This window comes from Ceratotherium simum, chromosome 3 (genome assembly GCF_057802395.1).
Source record: "Ceratotherium simum simum isolate JZ-2026a chromosome 3, ASM5780239v1, whole genome shotgun sequence".
Classification (NCBI taxonomy): Eukaryota; Metazoa; Chordata; class Mammalia; order Perissodactyla; family Rhinocerotidae; genus Ceratotherium; species Ceratotherium simum.
In genome coordinates this window covers 15,950,838-15,971,879 of record NC_141902.1, presented here as the reverse complement: position 1 = coordinate 15,971,879, position 21,042 = coordinate 15,950,838, and the positions used below count along the sequence as shown (strand labels likewise).

The 21,042-nt window shown below is 35.8% G+C and overlaps 1 protein-coding gene across 1 annotated transcript in view; it reads left to right on the top strand.

The window, feature by feature from the left end:
* Positions 1–21,042, top strand: part of NPAS3 (neuronal PAS domain protein 3) — an 827,327-nt gene that overhangs the window by 250,845 nt on the left and 555,440 nt on the right. Inside the window, exon 2 of the mRNA XM_087422742.1 lies at positions 886–1,130. Coding sequence (XP_087278868.1) covers positions 886–1,130 — 245 coding nt within the window. The remainder of the gene's footprint in view (positions 1–885; positions 1,131–21,042) is intronic.

The window sequence follows — 21,042 nt, the reverse complement described above, 5'->3', positions numbered from 1 at the left end:
CAAAGTGAGCAAACTTCAAACAGAAATGCACATGAATAGTTAAAGCAAAGTGCTGGATCCCACCTGTTGCCTCTTCTGTGAAGTAATGTGTCTATAATGTTTATAAATTTTAATAACCCATACAGGGCTTTATCTTTCAACATTAAATTTATATTATCTTAGAGTTGACTTTCCTGGGCAATATATTTTATTCTCTCGTACCTTAGAGAATGTATCCATCTACTAATGTATGTCCATTACTAAAGAATTAAAGTATTCTCTTATCAACCAATCACCAGCACATTTATAAAGTTACATTTAAATCTTCATTTTCAATAAAATGTTTTCTTTATCTGACTGAAGATCATAATCCATATCGAGCTGGAAGCACATCAACATTTTATTTCTTGATTCTGTGAACTGTGTTTGTGTTTATCATTTGTTCCCCAAGATGATAAGTGAAATAAATTTTTAAAAATGTGTCCTTTAGATGGTCACAGATCCCATAGTGATAAACAGTTAAATGAACAAAATCGTTAGCTTGAGAATAGATATATTACAGGCCCAATCTTTTAAATTGCTTACAGCTGATAGCATCAAGCATCACCTGTAAACCTTATGTTATGTCTTAGAAACAATGAATATATATCAATGCATGGACAATAGGAGGAAGAAAACCTAACAAGCCAACAGTTCTTCCTCATTGCACTTGATTTAATGGCGTATAAGTCCGGGAGTAGAGTGTGGTTTTAGTGGACATTGTCTGGAACTCATTTTACTATGGCCCTGGAATTTTGAAGATTTTGGTAGATTTTTGCTGGGAAACAAGGAAATAGAAAAAAAAATTTCTGTCTAAAGCCAGAATCACATGTTTTAAACAACACTTTTTCACTCCTTTGATTTCAGTTTACAAGCATTGAGAAAGGAGAAATCCCGAGATGCTGCTCGCTCCCGCCGGGGAAAAGAAAATTTCGAGTTCTATGAATTGGCCAAGTTGTTGCCTCTTCCTGCAGCCATCACTAGCCAGCTTGACAAGGCGTCCATAATTCGACTTACCATTAGCTATCTGAAAATGAGGGACTTTGCTAACCAGGGGGACCCTCCGTGGAACTTGCGAATGGAAGGCCCTCCCCCTAACACATCAGTCAAAGGTAAGTTTTAAGCCACTGTTCATTCTGTAATATGGTGGTCTGTAGGTGTCTCTAAGATGAAATGTTTACCATCATCCTTTCTTCTTTTCCTGCATCTCAAATTCTTTAAAGGGATACAAATGTGGAAATCTGAACTCTGCATGAGAAAGACACCATGTGAAGGTGAAATAAACCTCTTCTATTTCTATTTTATTTTCAAAAAGTGTCAGCCTAAATATTCTATCATTGTATATAAGGTTTCAGAGAAAGGAGAATGAAATAACTTACATTAAAGTGCTTCTGGCGTTTAATTATGCTAATTCATATAAATTATTATTGATGGGTGGAGTATGAGAATATTTGTTAAAGAATGGAGCTAATATTCCTGTCTTTAGTAACCAAAAAGAGGAAGGGAGGAGAGTCCAACTGTAGCAGACACTTTGAATAATGATTTTATTGATGAATAAAACAATCAATCCGTGTATTAATGTTGCAAGTCTCTATACATATTGCCTAAAAGTTGTGAATATAAACATATGTTTGTCCTGCAAATCCTTGGTGCAGTTATCCTTAAAATTTATTATTTTAAAATTTTAGGCCGCCTTCACCCTGGTACTTGAGAGGTATTTTCTTGTGTGTTTCTGAAACTCCTAATGATTTGTGGCATTTTTAGCATATGAATGTGCATGCATATGTTTATTGATGTATATATAGTCTTGACTATTGATTTTCTATCTCTAATGATGTGTTAGTCAAGGCATATGAATTAAGGAATCTGCTAGTTTCTTGTGCCCTAACTTTGTATCTAGATTCTTGATGAACGTGGAATAAAGCTGGACATTTGGTGGAGTTGCAGGCAACCCCAGAGGGGAATTAGGTTCTTTAGTTATGTGATTACGCCTTGATAACTACCTTTGAAGTCCCTGTACTCTTGGCTCTTGTAGGAAGGGGTACTAGTGGGAAGCTGTAACCTCTTACAGGATTCAGATTAAAATGAAGGGTCAAAAGGAGTGGCTATTTACTGTGCTAAGAGGTGTCATCAGACGTGTGTATGTGCATGTGTGAATCTGTTCATATCTTTGCCATTTTTACTTAGGTATTGTGTTTCTAATGCTTATGAGAGAAGGAAAATTAGAATTTAAGTTATAACAGATGACTTTCCTTTAGAGCAGGGGTTGGCAAACATTTTCTGTCAAGGGCCATATAGTGAATATTTTAGGCTTTGGGAGGACTCAACTCTGCCATTGTAGCATGAAATCAGCCATAGACAATATGTAAACAGGGCGTGGCCGTGTTCTAATAAAACTGTACTTAAAAAATAGGCAGCTGCCACTGGATTTGGCCCACAAGCCATAGTTCACAAACTCCTGTTCTAGAGTGTAAGAATGACATTCAAAGGTTGAGAAGAACATACAACAGAGGGAGCTGTCAAGGGGCCCTTCTGCCCTTCAGAATGTAGATGTCAACTTGGTAATATACCAGTCCATGTTCCAGATGCTAAAGGAGTAGCGAATTTTCCCAAGCTAAAGATGTGAATATAATTCTAGTAAATATGTTGTATACCTAAGTGTTAATTCAATAGGCTGTCTTCGTGTTTATTCCAAATCATGCAAGATGAAAGGATAAGTGCAACAGGTTAGAAATCACATTGTGTGCAAAATTTGTTATTATTCAATTTGACATACATTGATTGAGGGCCTGGACTTATATTAAGTTGTTTAACATAATTCTTTTCTATTATTTCCATTTTTTTAAAGGAGTTTATAGTTTATAGGCTTCCTTGGTAGTGGTGGCTACCAAAGTAGAAAAACCTAATGGTTCCACGGTCTGTCCATTCTTCTATGATGTGATGATCCTGCTTGCTTTTAGAATCATGGCCCTTTAGAGATGCAAAATCATAGATTATATAGAACTATGCCCTCATTTTCAGGTGAGGGAAATAATGTAGAGAGGGTTTACAGTTAAGTGTTGGCAGAACTAAAACTAGAATCTCATTGTCTTGCTTTTCTGCCTAGTGCTCTTTCTATTACATCATATCATTTCTAGCAATAATATTTGAGTTTTATCACCATCATCAAACATTCCAGGTGAGAATTGTCTCAGCTTTGGACTGTGACTAATAATGCACTTTTACTTTGTGGACTTCAATCAACTCAACTCTATAACTACTTAAGATAAAGATGGATAAAAAGAAGATAAAATACGGTCTTGCCTCTGCTGGGTGTTTCAGTCTATGGAAGGACGTGGTGATGTCAATGTGAAAAATGGCGAGATTGGGGTGGATGTTTAGGAGTCTGGAAGGAGAAAACAGATTTTATTATTTTAAAAATTCCATCCATATTATGGCAGTACATCTAATTTGGTACATGTATACTCCCACAATTAGCAAACTGGTGATAGTCTAGAACTGAAGATGTCAGCATAGTGACTCTATACTGTTTGCCTGGCTCTTAAAAGTTGCTAGGAATGCAATGGGCACTTTCTGTAAGCTGGTTCTGCTGTACGATATACGTATATTTTATTGCTTTACTCTAGTTCTTTATTGCAACCTTGATACTCATTCTGATCAAACATTCATGAAACAACAACATCAAAAGAAATTCATTTTAATTTATTAAGGTCTTCTATGTTGTGCCCTTGAAGAAGTTCATATGGATAAACAAGCTTATATAAATAGCCTGCAGCATCATGTGAAGAGCAGTTCAGAATCCAACAATAAAACAGTAGACATTGTACTTGGTGCTTCTCCAAGCAGTCTCTTGAATAAAGCTAAAGGCATTTGGAAATTTATATGAAAAGTACTTACATCATGTAGGCAACATTTTTTTTTAATGTGATGAGTTGTTCATGTTAATAATTAAATTTCAAAGCTTAAGTTTAAATTTGTCCCACACAACTATATAGAAATTTAATCATTTTAATTTACTGCTTCAGAGAGGTCCTTTAGCCTGCCCTGTATTCATCACATCTTTTCTTAAAAGTCTATAAAGGTTGATGAGTTTGTTTTGTGATACTCATTGTATACAGATTATTACAAGTTATGCTTGCAGAAAGAACACTCGGGTGACAGTGTGTAATATGTCCTGAGTCAATTACTTCATGGAAATGATATGTTAAGCAATTGGAAGGTAACAGATAGTTTTTTCCATTATTTTAGAAATATCTGTATTGTTATAATACAGATCAAATCTACAGTGAACATTATGCATTATTCAAGAAATGACCAGGCCTTCTCAGCAGTGTTTCAACTAAATAACTGATGATTGTAACCTTTAAAGAAATCTCATTGTGGTGACTGTTGGTAAATCACTTCTCCATTCATAGTCATCTCTATTTACAGGCTATCTAGAAGCCATTATATCTTTTATTAATCTTAAAAGCAATAGCTGCTGATTTGACATTTGCTAAAACTAGATAAATTTTATGTCTTTCTAATATCAGAGACTTCAGTCAATTTTTGGAGTATGTCTGCTGCAATTCTATTAGTCCAGGAATATTTACCACTATAAGCATAAGTTTTATTTCAATTTAAATGTTGCAGCTTTTAAACAACAATTGGCCCATGTGTGTGACAGGCAACAATGCTAAAATATGTAAAATATAAGACGTTTTTAGCCTTTGGAAGGAAACAATTGAAAAATATATAAGTCAACTGGTGATTAAAGTCGACTGAACACATTAGGAAGAACTTTACTATTTTCATAGAATTTCCCTTCATTATTTCAGGCATCTATTTTGAATTACGTGGTAGATGTTTCTGAGAGGAAAGACCTGCAGGTCTTTACTTAAGCAACACATGATCTATCCTTAGCCAAAGACCAGACTGCTACTTAAACAATGATGTTTAATGGATTCATTTAAAATAGTCATGTAGAGTCACTGAGTATGGCACCCTTCTGAGTAACATTGAATTGCTACTGTAATGGTTGTCCTCAAAACTTAGATAGCATTTTTTAAAATGGTTCTGTTTCCATAGAAGGTCGAGATTCCAAAACTGATTGATAGGTCTTCTTGGTCTAAGCAGCTCAAAGGTCTTCCAATTCCTGTTCTGGCATTTTGCTGGATGCTGACACACATTTACTTCTACCAAGTGACATTCATGTTTGGGGCCAAGTGTCAGATTCCTCATTATTAAAAAACCATGTGAAATGAAAGTTCTTACAATCAGTACATGGCATGTGTACTAGCCGGTGGTATTCTTTTTTTCTTTTTACATAGGCAAATGGTAAAACCTAGACTGAACCCTTAGGTTCTAAACAAAAGCTTCCTGTACGGCTAAGAGTTTAGGATAAAAGAGGGAAACTTGGTTCTTGCTTGGTATCTACACTTATCTCCATCATCTTCAGTAGACTGAGGGCCTGATTCCATGCTCTAGTCTCTAGTTTCATCTGCCTCAATCCAGAGTCTGTGGTGGCACCAAATGGAAATGGAACCATCCAAAAACTGAGCTGCCAGTGTTCATTTCTGCTTATTTTGGTAGCGAGTGCCGGGTTTTCCTAGTATATAGAAATACAATGTGATATAATCACCTTTTCTTAGATATGCTTCCAGGAAGCCTTTTTAATTGCATTCTATTATCCTTTTAAATCTTTCTAGTGAAGTTATGACTTCTGAAAGGAGTTCGTTTAAGAACTAACCTTTTACTTTCTTTTATTTTACGTTATGATAGGACAGGCAATGTTTATATCACCACAGTTCCCTAGGATTGTCATCTCCAACGCTGATCAGGAAGGGCTTTCTGACAAATGTGGGCTTGATGATGGCAGAGTAAGTCTCTGAGACCCTAATTCTGTGAAGTTTCACATTTTATTAGGGAAAGCTTTTATATCTACAAAGGGGAGCTCTAGTCTACCTTTAGCATGAAGGATATTAGAAAGCATTGCTGGTTTCTTGCCACATGCCACTGTCAAAGAGTTTGACTGGTCACTGTTCTCAGCGCATCTGGCGCTATTGAGCATCCAGAATTACCCTCAACTCCAAACATCGACTCAAGGAAAGCATATTTGTGAGAGCCATGACTGCAAACATGTGAATATCCAGGTATACTAGTCAGCCATTGCCAGGGCAACAAACAATCACATCTCTGTAGCATGCCACGAAGCTTTTACTCCTCATGAAACTACAGTTAGTCTGGGGCTTGGTAGGTCTAGGCTGGGTTTGGCTGGGTGGCTCTACTTCTTGCCACAGCTCTGGCTGGGCTTGTCTCCCTGCTGAGGGTTCAGCTCAGGTCTGGCCCCTGTCAAAGGGCAGCAGATACTTGGGAGAAGCTCTTTTCTTTTTTTTTTAAGTTATTTTATTGGGGTCATATTGGCTTATAACATTGTGTAAATTTCAGGTGTACATTATTATGTATCAGTTTCTGTATAGACTGCATCGTGTTCACCACCAGTGGTCTTTTATCCATCACCATACATATGTGCCCCTTTATCCCTTTCGCGGACCCCCCCAACCCCTTTTCCCTCTGGCAATCACTAATCTGTTCTCTTTACCCACGTATTTGTTTATCTCCCACACATAAGTGAAATCATGAGGTGTTTGCTTTGTCTGTCTAGCTTATTTCGCTTAGCATAATACCCTCAAGGTCCATCCGTGTTGTCACAAATGGCACGGTTTTGTCTTCTTTTATGGCTGAGTAGTATTCATTTGTCTATATATACCACATCTTCTTTATCCATTCATCTGTTGATGAGCACTTGTATTGTTTCCGTGTCCTGACTATTGTGAATAGTGCTGCAATGATCATAGGGATGCATAAATCTCTCTGAATTGTTGATTTCGTGTTCTTTGGATAAATATCCAGTAGTGGGATAGCTGGATCATATGGTGTTTCTATTTTTAATTTTTTGAGGAATCGCCATACTGTTTTCCGTAGTGGCTGCACCAGTTTACATTCCCACAAGCAGTGTATGACGGTTCTCTTTTCTCCACATCCTCTTCAACACTTGTTATTTCTTGTCTTGTTAATTATAGCAGTTCTGATGGGTGTAACGTGATATCTCATTGTAGTTTTGATTTGCATTTCCCTAATAATTAGTGATGTTGAACATCTTTTCATGTGCCTGTTGGCCGTCTGTATATCTTCTCTGGAAAAATGTCTGTTCATATCCTCTGCCCATTTTTGGATTGGGTTGTTTTTTTTGTTGTTGAGTTGTACAAGTTCCTTATATATTTTGGAAATTAACCCCTTGTCAGATATATGATTTGTAAATATTTTCTCCCAGTTTGTTGCAGAAGCTCTTTTAATGGCGATGGAAAAGGTGTAAGAAGGGTGAGCGCAAACGGAACGCCTCTTAAGAATCTTTTGTGGAGATTTCTGGAACTGTGGACAAAAGAGTGTGCGTGTGCTCTTTTGCATCCTACATCAGGATTCATTAATCTGTCCCTCTCTTCACTGTCACCTCTTCTTTCTCTAGCAATACTGAATACCAAAACCATACTTTTTTGCCTTTATTCATGCCATCATCTGACTGAAATGCCCTTTTCCTTCTTTTGGTTTTGCTGAACTCCTATTCATCTTTCAAAACCCAGCTCAGATGTCACTTTCTTATGTAAATCTTGTCTCCTACCCTGGAATGTTAGTCAGTTCTTTTTATAGGTTGCTGTTACAGTCTTCTGTTGCTTTATTATCAATTCATAATTCTTTTCTTTATATACCTGTCTCTAAATTTAGATTATGAGGTATTTGAGGGAACAGACTGGGTCATCTTATGCATGTTTATATCTCCATGTGCAGTACTCAGAAAAGTAAGTATTTAACCATGTTTTTAAATTGAATTGTATAGAATTGGATTGTATCTTGGGATTGCTCTTAGCAGAGCTAAATAATGCTGATGAGAGTATGGGTGGGTCTAAATCATAAGCTAGGAAGAAGAAAAAAAAGAGTAAAAATAAAAGGAAAGACAGAAGAAAAATGGAGGGAGAATGATGGATATAGTGTGAAACCAAGGAGAAAATAAACAGTGTATAGAGTAGGAGCGGTAAATTGCCCCCCTGCCCCCACCAGGGATGAACTGCCAGTCCCTGCCCTATAATGGCCTTCCCCTACCAACATGTTTCTCTCATGTAATATACAGGCTGAGAAGCTGACAGTTAAAAACAAGAGTCTCAAGAAACCCATAAGTGTCTTGGGTGTATAAACTCAAGTCTATTTGACAAATATCTGAGTACCTTCTCTTAGTATAGTCCTCTGCTGCATATTGTGGGAGTATATGGAGAAAGTATAAGGCATAATCCCGGCCTCGGAGCTATTTACCATTCATTGAGAAATGTGAATGAAAACGAAGGAAGGAAGATGAGTGCTCTTGATAAAATTGAATATACCGTCTGACCTGGATTATAAAGCCCTCTCTAGACCTCAGTTTTCTCATTTGGATTTTCTTTTTGTAAGTGGTTCTGGTTCGGATGATTACTTACTCTAATCCAAACCCCCAATTCCTTAGAAAAGATTTAGTAGTTGTCTCAAATTAATCTCTCCTGGGACTATTAGGTTTCTTGAAGCTGTTTGTTAATAATTTCAAAAGCCATGTGCTCTAACTCTTCATATTCTGCTAATATTTCTTTTTTTTTCTCTTTGGCGTAATTCTCTTTATATGAAGGCATTGTGTCTCCCTTGTGATCTGGGTTCAAAAATATGACATAGTTCCTTCTCTTAAAAACTTCTATCAATTGATTATCAAGATTTGCATACATGCCATCATTATAAATAAAAGAGAGGAAAATAAGACAGTACACGATGAAGTTTTAAATTAAATAAGTGCCAAATATATGACATAGATAAAATATGAATCTAGAACTTTATATATTTTTGATTTGCTTTTACTCTTGACAACATTTTAGGGAATGTACTTATTCTACATCAGATCCAACTTAGTTTAAGAAGTCTACTAGTTCTTGGTAATGTAATATTTTAGTCATGGCATCCTGTGGCATTGCATTATACTACATTGTACTCCCTTATTTAGGACTTTCAAGTTTATGTGCTCTGTTCTTTAGGGCTGGAATTCTTTAACATGCTTTTGTTAGCCCTATCACCTCTTGCAAAGTGCAGTATAGTTTCAGCATTCTGCAGATAACAATATTTCATGGGCATAGCAAAGAAGAAGTCACCTCTGACTGCTTTATATGATTGAAATCGTACTGTGGCTTTAATTTTCAGAAACTGCTTTCTAGATACTGTGCATAAGTCTTAGCTGTGCCTTAATAAACATGTGGTGACCTCCACCTGTAAAACGAATGTGGCTTTGAATACTGATTGATGCAGCTTTTCACATCCTTTCTGGGTCCATAATATGGCAGCAAATGTCAGAGCCTGGGCAGGAGGAGAAGGCCAACAGAATGTTGGGTTTAAAGATCCTACACATCATCTGTTTCAATCCCCTTGCTATTGTGTTGAGAAAACTGATGTAGAGAAAAGTTTAGTGACACAAGCAAAGTCAGTAACAAACTTAGGACTGGAATTTGGGCCTCTGGAATCCCAAATCAGTGCACTTTCCTCCATAGTAAGGAGAGTTTACTTTCTCTGTTCAGCGCATGTCACCAGCTGTCTGTTAGTATCCCTTTCCCCCATTTACGTTATACATGAACACATATGAACATATATGGCTCATGAGTAGAGACCAGCTCTTTTTAGATGAAATGTTACCAGGGTGTCCAAAGTCAGAAAACATTTTTAGGCTATTCAAAGGCAAAGGAGTTATAATTCAATGAAAAGAATTATTTTAAAAAGGCATTACATGCTAAGATTAGGGGAGGCTGGGTGAAGGGTATATGGGACTCTCTGTACTAACTTTGCGACTGTTCTATGTATCTAAAATTATTTCAAAATAAAACGATTATTTTAAGAAAAGCACTATCATTTACTCTAATGACAGAAACACAAGAAAAATTAACCTCTGCCCAAAAGGAAACTTGTTCCGTCCCAGTTTCCTGCTTTTCCAACTGTCACTGAGTCCTCACAGGCTCAGCCTCTCTAGGGCTTCATTGTTGGTTGTGTGGTTTAAGAAATGTGATTAACTGACATTTACAGTATCCATAAGGATGTGGAAGAAAGAAAATTGATTAAATTGTTTATAATATTTTTCTTAAAAACATTATAAAGGACCGGTTGCCATCAGTAAGAAGTCACAGCTGAGCACAAATGCATACCCTGGCTATTCCCCCTTCTTTCCTCGCTCAACATTATGACTAGTACTACATTGTCTATTCTTCTGATCATGGAGAAAGATTGCCTAGAAGGAGAAGGTAGAAAGCCAAGACCAAAACTAGTTACAGAGTTCTAGAACACGGATTGGCAAACTTTTTCTGTAAAGAATCGCGATAAATAATTTAGGCTTTGTGGGCCATTAAGTCTCTGCAGCTCCTCAGCTCTACGGTCACAGTGCAAAAGCAGCCGCTGACAGTTTGTACCTGAGTGAGGATGGCTGTATTTCAATAAAACTTTACTTGTGGATGCTGAAATCTACTTATGTCATGAAATACTATTCTTCTTATAAGCGTGTTTTTTTAACTGTGTTCACATTTTTTTTTAATTCTTAGTTTATGGTTGTATAGAAACAGATGGCAGGCTGAATTTGACCTGCATGACGTAGTTTGCCAACTCCTGTCAAGAGCATTCCAACTGGCGGGGACTGAGGTACTGTTTTAGAACCCAGTGTGGTGAGAAGCTCACTACTAGTTGTAAAAGGTTGAGCCTTGTGTTTGTTTCAAAGGTACGGCAATAACAATAAATGGCTGGTGAAGTGTTTTGCTTGTTTTTTAATCGTCTTCAGAGCTAATGTGTGTTCATATAATCTGGTTCCTATAGCAATTGTGTGCCAGCCAGGGGTGTGGTGTTGCATATTTTTCTAGGTTTCATAGAGGGTATATTGTCTTCTGCGTTGCATATATTACTGAAAAATTAAGTGTAAAGTCATATTACATCATTGGCATGGTCTGGCTTATTGTTTTGCCTGCTTTCTGAATTCAATGTGGCAAATGGTCCAAACTAGGGCTATTCAGATAGTCTTCTCTAGATGCAGGATCTTATTAAAGAGAAAGATGATGAAAGTTTTGTCTACATAGGACTATTGTTTGGCTATTTTTGACTTAACTAATCAATCAATTGGTCAGTTAAGTAATTGTTTTGGTTTATTATCCTACATAATTTATTAATTGTCTTTCTGATTCAACTGGGGATTTAAGGCCTGATATGGCTGTATCTGTCAAAAAAATCATTAGAAATAAGAAATTTGAGATTTGTGTGTAAAGAATCCAATATTATTATGAACATTACAATGAATAAGATTGGTAAAGCTGAACTAGTCATTTGCAGGTAGAATTGAATATATCTCCAAAACCATGTGTACATCAAGTGAAGAAATATGGCTAAATTGTCAGAATAATTTAATTTTTGCAACTTACTAAACTAAACATGTTACTAAAGAAACGAAACACAGTCACTAGGAAATAGGTGCTGTGGTCTCTGCCGTTGTCCATTAATATGGGTCAATCACTAGGTGTTGAGTGAGTCCTCAGAGGATGAATACTGTACAGAGTAGTTGGAAGAAACTAAAACTCATGCATTCATAGTCATGACTTCCCAAAGCACTACAGAGACTGAAAAGAATTTTTCAGTACCGTTTTGTAATTAAAGCACATCACTCCTATATAATTTTACAGTTTGGGAAATAAGGCTGTGTTGAATATCAGCACTGATGATGAAAACAGACTGTGTACACAGTTTGGGTTTTATATAAATACTTTAAAATATTGGCTTTCTTCTATAAAAATAGATGAATAGTATCCAGGTTTTTACAAGAATTTTAGCATAAAAGCAAAATTGCTATCATTTTCCATTTTGAAAAGGGATGTGAAGATCGCATAACAGAGTGTGTAAAATGCAGTGTCTTCTAGAGAATTATAAAAGGAAAATGGGGATGCTGATGCAGGTAAGCCTCCCTTTGGACATACTCAGGGACTTTTGTAAAGTGGCACAGTGATATTTTCTTAGCTGACACCTGACCTAACGTGCTCGTCATTCTATCTCCTATGGATATTGAGCTCCTGAAGTTGCAGAAAAATCTGTAACAAATTGTTCAGCCTATGCTATTTTGTGATTTGTCTCTGGGAGACAATCAGATCAAACTTCCCTGTTGTAAGTGAGTCACTACATTTTTTGCTATGTGAACATCTTTCCTATTGGAAAAGTTAAATAATACCTTTATGGAGGTTAGAGAAAAGGAAACTTGCAGGGAGTTCTAGCAACCTGTAATAAAGGTACAGTGCATGTAAACAAGGCTAGTGGAGCCAGCACAATGCATGAATGCATGGAAGCTAATCATCCCAGACACTTTAATGTGTCTTCAGAATGCCTTAGTAGTAGCAAGGTTTTGGTCAATGAATGTTGGACATTCCTGAAAGTTCAAATCTTTGTGACAGTGAACACGTAACATCTCTTTGGCCTCAGTTTTCTTTCTGAAAAAATGGCACAGTTGGGCCTGAGAATCCAGCTGGTCTTATGCTTCAGTAAGCCTACATTTTATTGGGAGGCTTAAGTTTACATAGAAACTACTACAGTCATGTTAGAATTCCTATTTATGATTTTTATCATGTTAGAAGTATGTTGGTTTTTGTTTAATTTTGTTTTGTTTGTTTTTGGTAAGATTGTGTTTCCAAAAAAAATGGTCAACGTGCAGTATTTATTTTGAAATGCTTTTTGGAATTCTAATATGTAAAATGTCTCAACTTGCATCATATGACAGAGTAGAGGAAATTTAAAGCTCTTAAATTTACGGTTTCTTAAATGACACAGGTGATTTGGGGATGTTAAGGCAACTTAATGTTATTTTAATGCTCAAAACAATGAGATATAATGGTTGATTATATAAATTATTAATATATGAATATTTCACTGAGATAAGACAAAAGCACTCTTAAAATAGGCCATATCTGAAATGAAAGACCAATTTACTGAAGCAATGGATACAGTTGAGATTTCCCTCCTCAGAATTTTGGCTTTATATATATCTTATAGTAGGTTTTAGGCTAACATTTTTTCTCTTGTTATCATTAGAGATCAGGAATGCGTTATATTTCTCTTTTCATTTTACTTACCTGTTAATCCTTTATTTGAATGCTTGTTACATTGTAAGACTCTATTCTAGGATCTATGGAGAATGCAAAGAGAAAAACAGAAGTCTTTCCTCCAAGGGTTTATAATCTAGTGGGAATGACACACATGCTCACAAAATAATAAGGTGAGATATTATTCATGTTGAAAGCAGGCTAAGCAAAGTACTATGTGATCACAGACTATGATTAATGGAAAATGGGAGACCAGGAAGGTAGCCTTTAAACTGGACCTTAAAGATGAATAGGATTTTAAATTGCACAGAGTTTTTCATAGGTGAGCATATTAAATCTATATAAGGTAGGTTGTAGATATAGTATTTTATTATTTTCCAAAAGAAATTATTTCATGAAGTTCTGCTTTCAAATGAGTATTTTCCCAGGTCTTTATTTTAGATACCCATTGGTGTTAGAAACTTTATTATGCATAAATATAGTTAAAGCTATAAATTTAATGAAAATTGTGATCTCTTAGATGTCAAATAAGCTTATGAAGGCTTTTTCCTTTCAGAAGAGTATCTTAAACAGAACACCCAAATGCCGTGTAGAAGCCAGAATACTTGTGTATATTTCTGTTATCTGACCATAATCTCAAATAACCTAAAGCATAAATCACATACCATCCTTATTAAACCAAGAGCTTAATCAAATATAATCTTCTACTCTCTTCTCTCTAGTATCTTAGATTTTTTTAGAGATGGAAGAAAGGCTGGGTTTTTTACTTTTGCAATCCTAAGGTATTTAGTTTATAGAGAATCCCTCAGCATCTAAGACCTGAATATAGAAAGGATCACATCAGAAGAGTGGCTGCTTTCCTGGGAGCCTCGCAGAATGGCCAAAGTTCAAGCCTACCACTGGGGCGGTGGCTGGAGAGTCAAGTGCTCCTCTTGGCACCCAGCTCACACACACCCCACTAAAGCCTGTAATTGGGTGGGAAGACTAGACGGCATGGAAGAGAATGTTTTGTACTTTCATTTCATTTAAATTAGCACAAAGGGAGGGAACAATTTTGCTTCACATGCGAAGTCAGTCATTTCTTGGGTTGCTAGCTCAATGTTTTAGCAGAACAGCTGTTCAGTACAAAGTGGTTTCTACAAGCAATATTTCTACTGCTAGAAAAGTGGCAGTCTGCCAAAGAGAGTGCCCAGACCAACCCCTAAACAAAAAAAAATCTTTTGTCAACAACTCTAATAATTTGTACAATTCAGGAGAGGGGGGTTGCACAGTCTTTGCAGATGTGCATTTATGATGCTATTTTTAAGCAGAGCAGCATGAAAGGATAGATTCATCTGAATCATAAGTTGATCATTCATTATAAGCATTTGGCTTCTGTTCCTGCTAAAATTTCATTCTGTGTAAAGAAAACACAGCCAGCCTTGAAACAAGGTAAGGCAGGGTGTGACAAGATGAGATTCTTCGTTGTCAAACCTATGATGCTTGCTTAAAAACAAAAAGCTTGGGGTCTTCTTGTTTTCCCTCACTAAGGAAATACAGTGTTCTGTTCCCTCACAGCAGAACTTGCTATCCTTCAGCATTTTGAGGAAATAAACTCTTAATGATCCTACATTCTTTTACAGCAGTCCATTCTCTGAAAATGAATTTAAGTGCTGAAGGAAATGCCAGAAGCATTTACAAAACCAGTGCCAAATTAATGTGTGTTAATTCTCTGTAGTTTAACATCATAGGCACCATGCGGTTTTTCTAGTATAAAACTGAGTCTAGTCTCGGATCTGTCCTCTGCACTCGGGTTATCCAAAATCGACAGCAATAGGCTTTGCTTGCTTTGACTCCAGTGATGGAGTTAAGAAAATAGGATAATTTTTATAAATCACAGGCTCCTGGGAAAGAACACTCAAACTTGCCTTAATAGCAGAGAATAAAATCTACTAGATTCCTCATCTTTTATTTTTAGTCAACAATACAGTTGATATTTACATAAAAGAGAATTAGGCTACTCTATTAAAACACAAAATCATGTATTAAAAATGACATGAAAATAATACAGACTCATTCAGTGAGGGTGGTCATAGAGCAAAAGCGACCATTGAAGTTTCACTGACTTGATCAAAGCCTTCCTCTAATTCTGAGAATTCAGATGTGATTGTTGTTTTCTTTTTGAAAAATCTAATCTTTTCTTATCCTGTATAGGTGTAAAAAATGCTCAGTTAGATGGAGTTATGTATATTATTAAACCAGGAGTATTTTTGCTGTACTCAGAATGCAATCCACCTGTATTATGCTGTCCCCTCAAATTTTAATATTTTATATATACTAATGAAAAAGCACTAACTGTGATGGTGGGAAATTACTAGAATGGGTTATTTTACCTTAATAATGAAGATATATTTTTAAAATGATTCAGGTGACTTGCTTCATCACACTTCAAGTTGTTACTCAAGTGTTTTCCAAATGTTTCCTGAGTTTAATAAGGATTTACAATGACAATTGCAATTCTGTTTACTTGCGTGTGCCCCCCGGTGGAGGGGTACTGCACTTTGTGAAGTTACAAGTCCAGACACATTGTTTATAAATGTTCTTTTATAAATAAGTTAAGAAAATCACATTTCTTATATATTAGAGAAATTCTCTAGGTAGAGGATTTCTGTGGCAATTTATATTTTGTAAAAACTGAGTTCATTCAATAAAGCAAGTGATGATTCCCCTAAATATATATTTTACATTTACGTTTTCAATTTTTAAATTGTCTCAAAGTAAGGGAATGGAAATATAAACAATAAATTTAGGTATTGACTTGTGTCTAATGGCAGTATATTTCAGGAAAATATTAGAGGAACAAAATGATCCATATCACATTCCTGTTGCTTTACTCATGGCAAATGTTACTTTAGTGGTTTAAGGAGTCTATGCATTTTAGATGGGCAAGTATGGAGATCTATAATCATTTTTTATGCTTATGAATTATCTTTTCCAAAAATTATAGAAAGGATAAACCAATCTTTATAGTGTACAGAGGCATTTTCTGGTATGAATTGGGTAGAAAAACATGCAACAATGTTGAACAGCCATCATTACATTTCGTACTTATAAAGTTCCATGAGATGACCATCATTTTTCCTTCTATATATAGAGTTCTTTTTAATTACTCCTGGTCTCTATGTGCAGAAGATATATAAGTAAGGAAAAAGGGAGATGTTCAAAGATTCTTTCTTAAAATGAACTTAGATGCTTTGTATATTGACCAGTTTTACCAAATGAAAGTCATTCACTTTGGCCCATGATATATGCAAGTGGTTCAGGAGGCCGAACTCCATTAATATTAGCCTCTGTACAAAAAGCAAGACTAAAAAATTATTTTCTATAAATTTTTATCTGCCACAATTGATGTGAAACTCCTATAGAGACAACTGGTATCCATTTAGTAACCATACCATCTTGTCTTAGCAGCCATGAGGTGATGATTGCATTCCAGCACGTTTCTAGCTAATACCCCAAAAATAGGTTGAGTGAGACTGGCAAGTAGACAGTTGCTTAGACTGTGGTCAAACTGATGTCAGTATCATTGTTTTTAGCATGTGAGTAAATTAACTCCACAAGCAGAAAAACATTTAGATCCAGTCCCTACACTTCGCTCTAGCCATAATTAACTTGCTTAGGCAAAGTGGACCCTGGGCATAAGAGTCTGAGGGCTTTGGAGGAACTCATCCCACAACAGAGCATGTGCTGTTGGTGTCGCTCACACACTCACTTGTTTGTAGTTATTTATAAGTGAAACCATATTATAAGATCATAATTTCATAGGACACTAAATTGTGTTTTTTCATGGTTTTTGATAATGTAGCATTACATTATGAAATAGTGAGACGAAGTGCCCAGTATCAGGTTTATAATCCCCCAATCTCATTAATTCTTTGCTGAACATCGCTCTCTCTTTTGAATTATGTCTATGGCAAGCCACACCCTTCCTGTGATTAATGAAAGTTGATGATAATGTTAGTGAAATCTGAGTTCTCAGACTTGATGTTCTGCAGTCAACTCTTGGCTTCCTTCTACTTCTAGTATTCTTTTCCTCTGCTCTTTTTTGCTCCCTATCTAAAGTATTCCTTTGAGGTACTACATTTCATGATTTTGTTTGAAGAATTGCAGAGCAAAATTGTCAAATAGTGGTACCATTTTAAATAATGATTAAGCAATGCTCATAAGAGCAGCCAGTCCAAATTAGATATTTAAGTACAGATTTCTCAGAGATCTTAATATTTCACTTGGTTTCTAGAGCATGTAACACTGGACAGTGATTTGGGGGCTTAGGAAAACTCCCTGTTGCATTATATGACACTTATACTCGGTGTCTGTAACAAATCTTATATCCATATTGATTATATGCTATGGATTTATTCTGCTAAAGTTAGTCACCTGATTTGCAGAGAACTAGAACTAATAACCTTTTCAAATGTTATCAAATTATGACAAATCCTAAACCAATCAAATTACTTGAGTGATCGTTGATCGTTTATTTGATATTTTAATTTTGAAAAGTCTACCTCAAGGATTTCTTGATATTTCACTTACTTTTAGTAAGACCACAAATGACAAACAGTAACATAGCTCATAAATTTCACCAACAATGAACCCAGAATGCTGTAAATTGGCTTTATTTACAATGACTTTAAAATAAATAAATGGCCTTGTAGCATAATTATAGACATAGCAGACAGTGGAAATTGAGGGGAAAGCTCCAGATTAGGAAGTAGCTCTAAGTATTTTGTACGTCTGTTTGGGATGTGAAGGGATCTGATTAGATTTCTCAATAGTGAAGGAGACAGAAGCTCTCTCTTGTAGGTCGCCCTGCATTTTAGGTTGCTAATGATTTCATTTTAATGTCACCGTTTAGTTTCATACTGATCATTTATACTGACAAAAAGGAAGAAAAGAAAACAAGGAACCTGTCATCAATCATTCATTTAATCAAGTAGCAAACGTAGATAAATAAACATACTGAGTTAATTATTCTTCTGTATGTAATGATTGACAATAAAGTTAATTTATGCCTATTTAACCCTTTACTATTTAGTGCTGTTAGAATTGATAGCTATTAGCAGTTGTAGAAAGGACTTGAGGATGACCTTTTCTTTCCTAAAATGTCGTAAGAACATTCAATCTTCATACTTAAGATATTTATTCACTTGAAATCTATTTTGATAAAGAGTTGTAGTTATTTGCATCAAGCGTATTAACTCTATGCTACTAAATATAATGAAAAACAATTATGTTGGTCTGCCTCCTTTGTATTATTCCTATTCAGACTGTTTAATGAAACTTTTTTCTTTGCAGTGTGCTTTTTTAATGTAAAAGGATTTGTAACCAAATACAAATATGCTGTTAATTCAAATGTGTCTTAGATTCAGCACTAATGGAAAAGAAGTCTTAGTGACAGCAAAAGGCTAAAACATATATGTAAGTTAAAAGGGTCCTTGAAAGTTCTAAAAACCTATTTTTTGGCTTGTCAGCATTTTTCTCCAATTTTCCAGAGAAATTTCTGGTGGCTATTGTTTTTAAAATACCAATGATTACTTTTATTAGACTTTCCATAAACGAGTGTATTCTTCAGGTGAGTGTGGATAATAAAACTAAATTGTCTACGTATTTCCTCTGGAATCTTTCTAGCACTCTTGTCTAAACAGCAGACAAGAAATAGGGAAGCAAGAAGCAGACTTAATAGATTTCGGGATGTAAATAGGAATTTAATTGTTGATTAGAATTATTGTGCAAAGATTTGAGGCATAGAGAAACTGTGGGTGCCTTTATGGTTAGTGATATGTTTCTTCTAGACACATTTTATTAAATGACTTTTCCCTCAGTGGTTTTAATGTTTAGTGTAGCTGAATTCTAACGCTCGGTGTTTGGACTCTACTCCCAGCTCTCATATTCGCTTCTGTTCTAGCAAACTAGAACTGGAATTAGAGATGGTTAGTGGGCCAGACCAGAGCACATTTCACACAGACGCCACACTTTGTGTCGACTCTCTTCTTTGCCAAAAAGAAAAAAGTTTGCATAATTTTACTCGGCCTGTTTAGAAGATTCTCAGGTTTACTATCAGTCCGGAAATCTATAACCATAAATAGCAAGTTCTGGCAGATTTCAAGCTCATGTCACTGTCACTAGATTCCCGTATTTGGTTCTTGATTGCTCACTTTGCAATTTGCTTTCTTTAAACATTTGACTGAAATAAGAGGTTTTGCTCATAAAGCTTTCTGACAGCTTGAATAGAGAGAGTATTGTAGTTATGTCTTTCATGGAAAAGTAAAATTTGGGAAATATACAAAATTTAAATTGTAAGCTACAAACTAGATAAAATAATTTACTTCATCGTCAATGTGTAAATGTAGAACTATGCATTCATAGTGAAATATGATATTTTAAAAAATGAATTTGAGATTGTCCACATTTCTTCAGTTTACAGTAATGATATTTAATGAATGAATCCCTCTACCCCTCACCCCCATTCCTGCCTTGGACCGTTTTAGACATCATTAATTTCTGTGTAAATGTGTTAACGAGAAACCTCTTCATTCTTCTTTGTCCTTTCTTTGGCCTCCGTTTACCTGCATGCGTTAATTAAGCGGTAGTATAAATGAGGAGTGGGAATTGGTGGCCTTTTTGTTCACTGAAATAATGATTGATCTCTTTAGTTTTTGTCCAGTTTATGGCTTTTCTTTTTTCGTTCACTTACCAATCTGCAGCTAGGTTAAGGATAATGCAGCTTGTAATCACTGTGGTAACAGTAAAATCAACAACTCTTACTCCTTCCTTGAAGAATCCTTCAGTGTTGTTGTTTGACTTTTATTTGAGAGAGACAATAAAGATGGGGGAAAAAAAGATAGCAGAGAATCTCTAAGTAGATGGTATAGACAGACACACATATACATGCCCAAACACAGACATAGTTTTCAAAAGAAATATTTGAATTGAAATATTTGGTCCAAATCTACTTTCATTCATTTCACGAGGAAATAAATTTTAAATCAAGGTTTTTTATCCCTTTCAGAAACCTGGGATCGAATGAATCTTTTGGCCACAAGTGTATATCTTGAATACAAGATAATGAATGTTTTGTTGGTATAAATCTTCGAGCCACTTAGCATCTATCTGACGTATCTTTTAGTCCTCTTAGTCAGCAGCTTCTCTTTCCCAGCCCCAGGGTTTACAGTGAGAGTCACCAGGGCTGGCTCTGGTTTGCCTTCTGTCCTTTCATAAATTCATCACTCTCTCCTCTGGAAAAGAATCAAAGAAGAAAGGACTTTTAGCTGCTTGTTATCTGCTCAGAAGTGGTGGGGTGAAGCTAAAGACTTTCTCCTGACCATCTGCTCCTCTCGTTTTGTTTCCCCTCAAGTTCCGTCCTGCTCATGTGTGTTACTGACAGAACAATTCTCCAGTTAAAAGTCTCTTAGTTATTAGTAGTTTCTCTCCTTTATTTTACTTCATTGTAGTCTTATTTATTCATTTAGAATAAAAAGTATTTACTAACCACCTGCCGTGTGTTAGCAGCGCTTGGAGATAGAAAAGAAATAGAAGATGCATTTCTGCTCTTGAAACATTTGTAATTTATTTGTAGAAATAAGAATTTTGATATAAAAAATTTAGAAAGCATTGGTAAGAGAATCCAATAGCAGGTGCAGTGAGTTGCTTATTAAACCAAAGAATAATCCTGTCCAGTGCCATTCCCTGTAACCAGAGGTCTAAAGGAGAACATTCTGGAACCACAGTAGCTACATGAGAAAGTTCTTGTCCTTTTGAGTGTGCCCTCATAATCATTACCCTTCTTCAGCTGCCCAGGGATCCTGTGAAGACAGACAGGTCCTCTACACTTCTA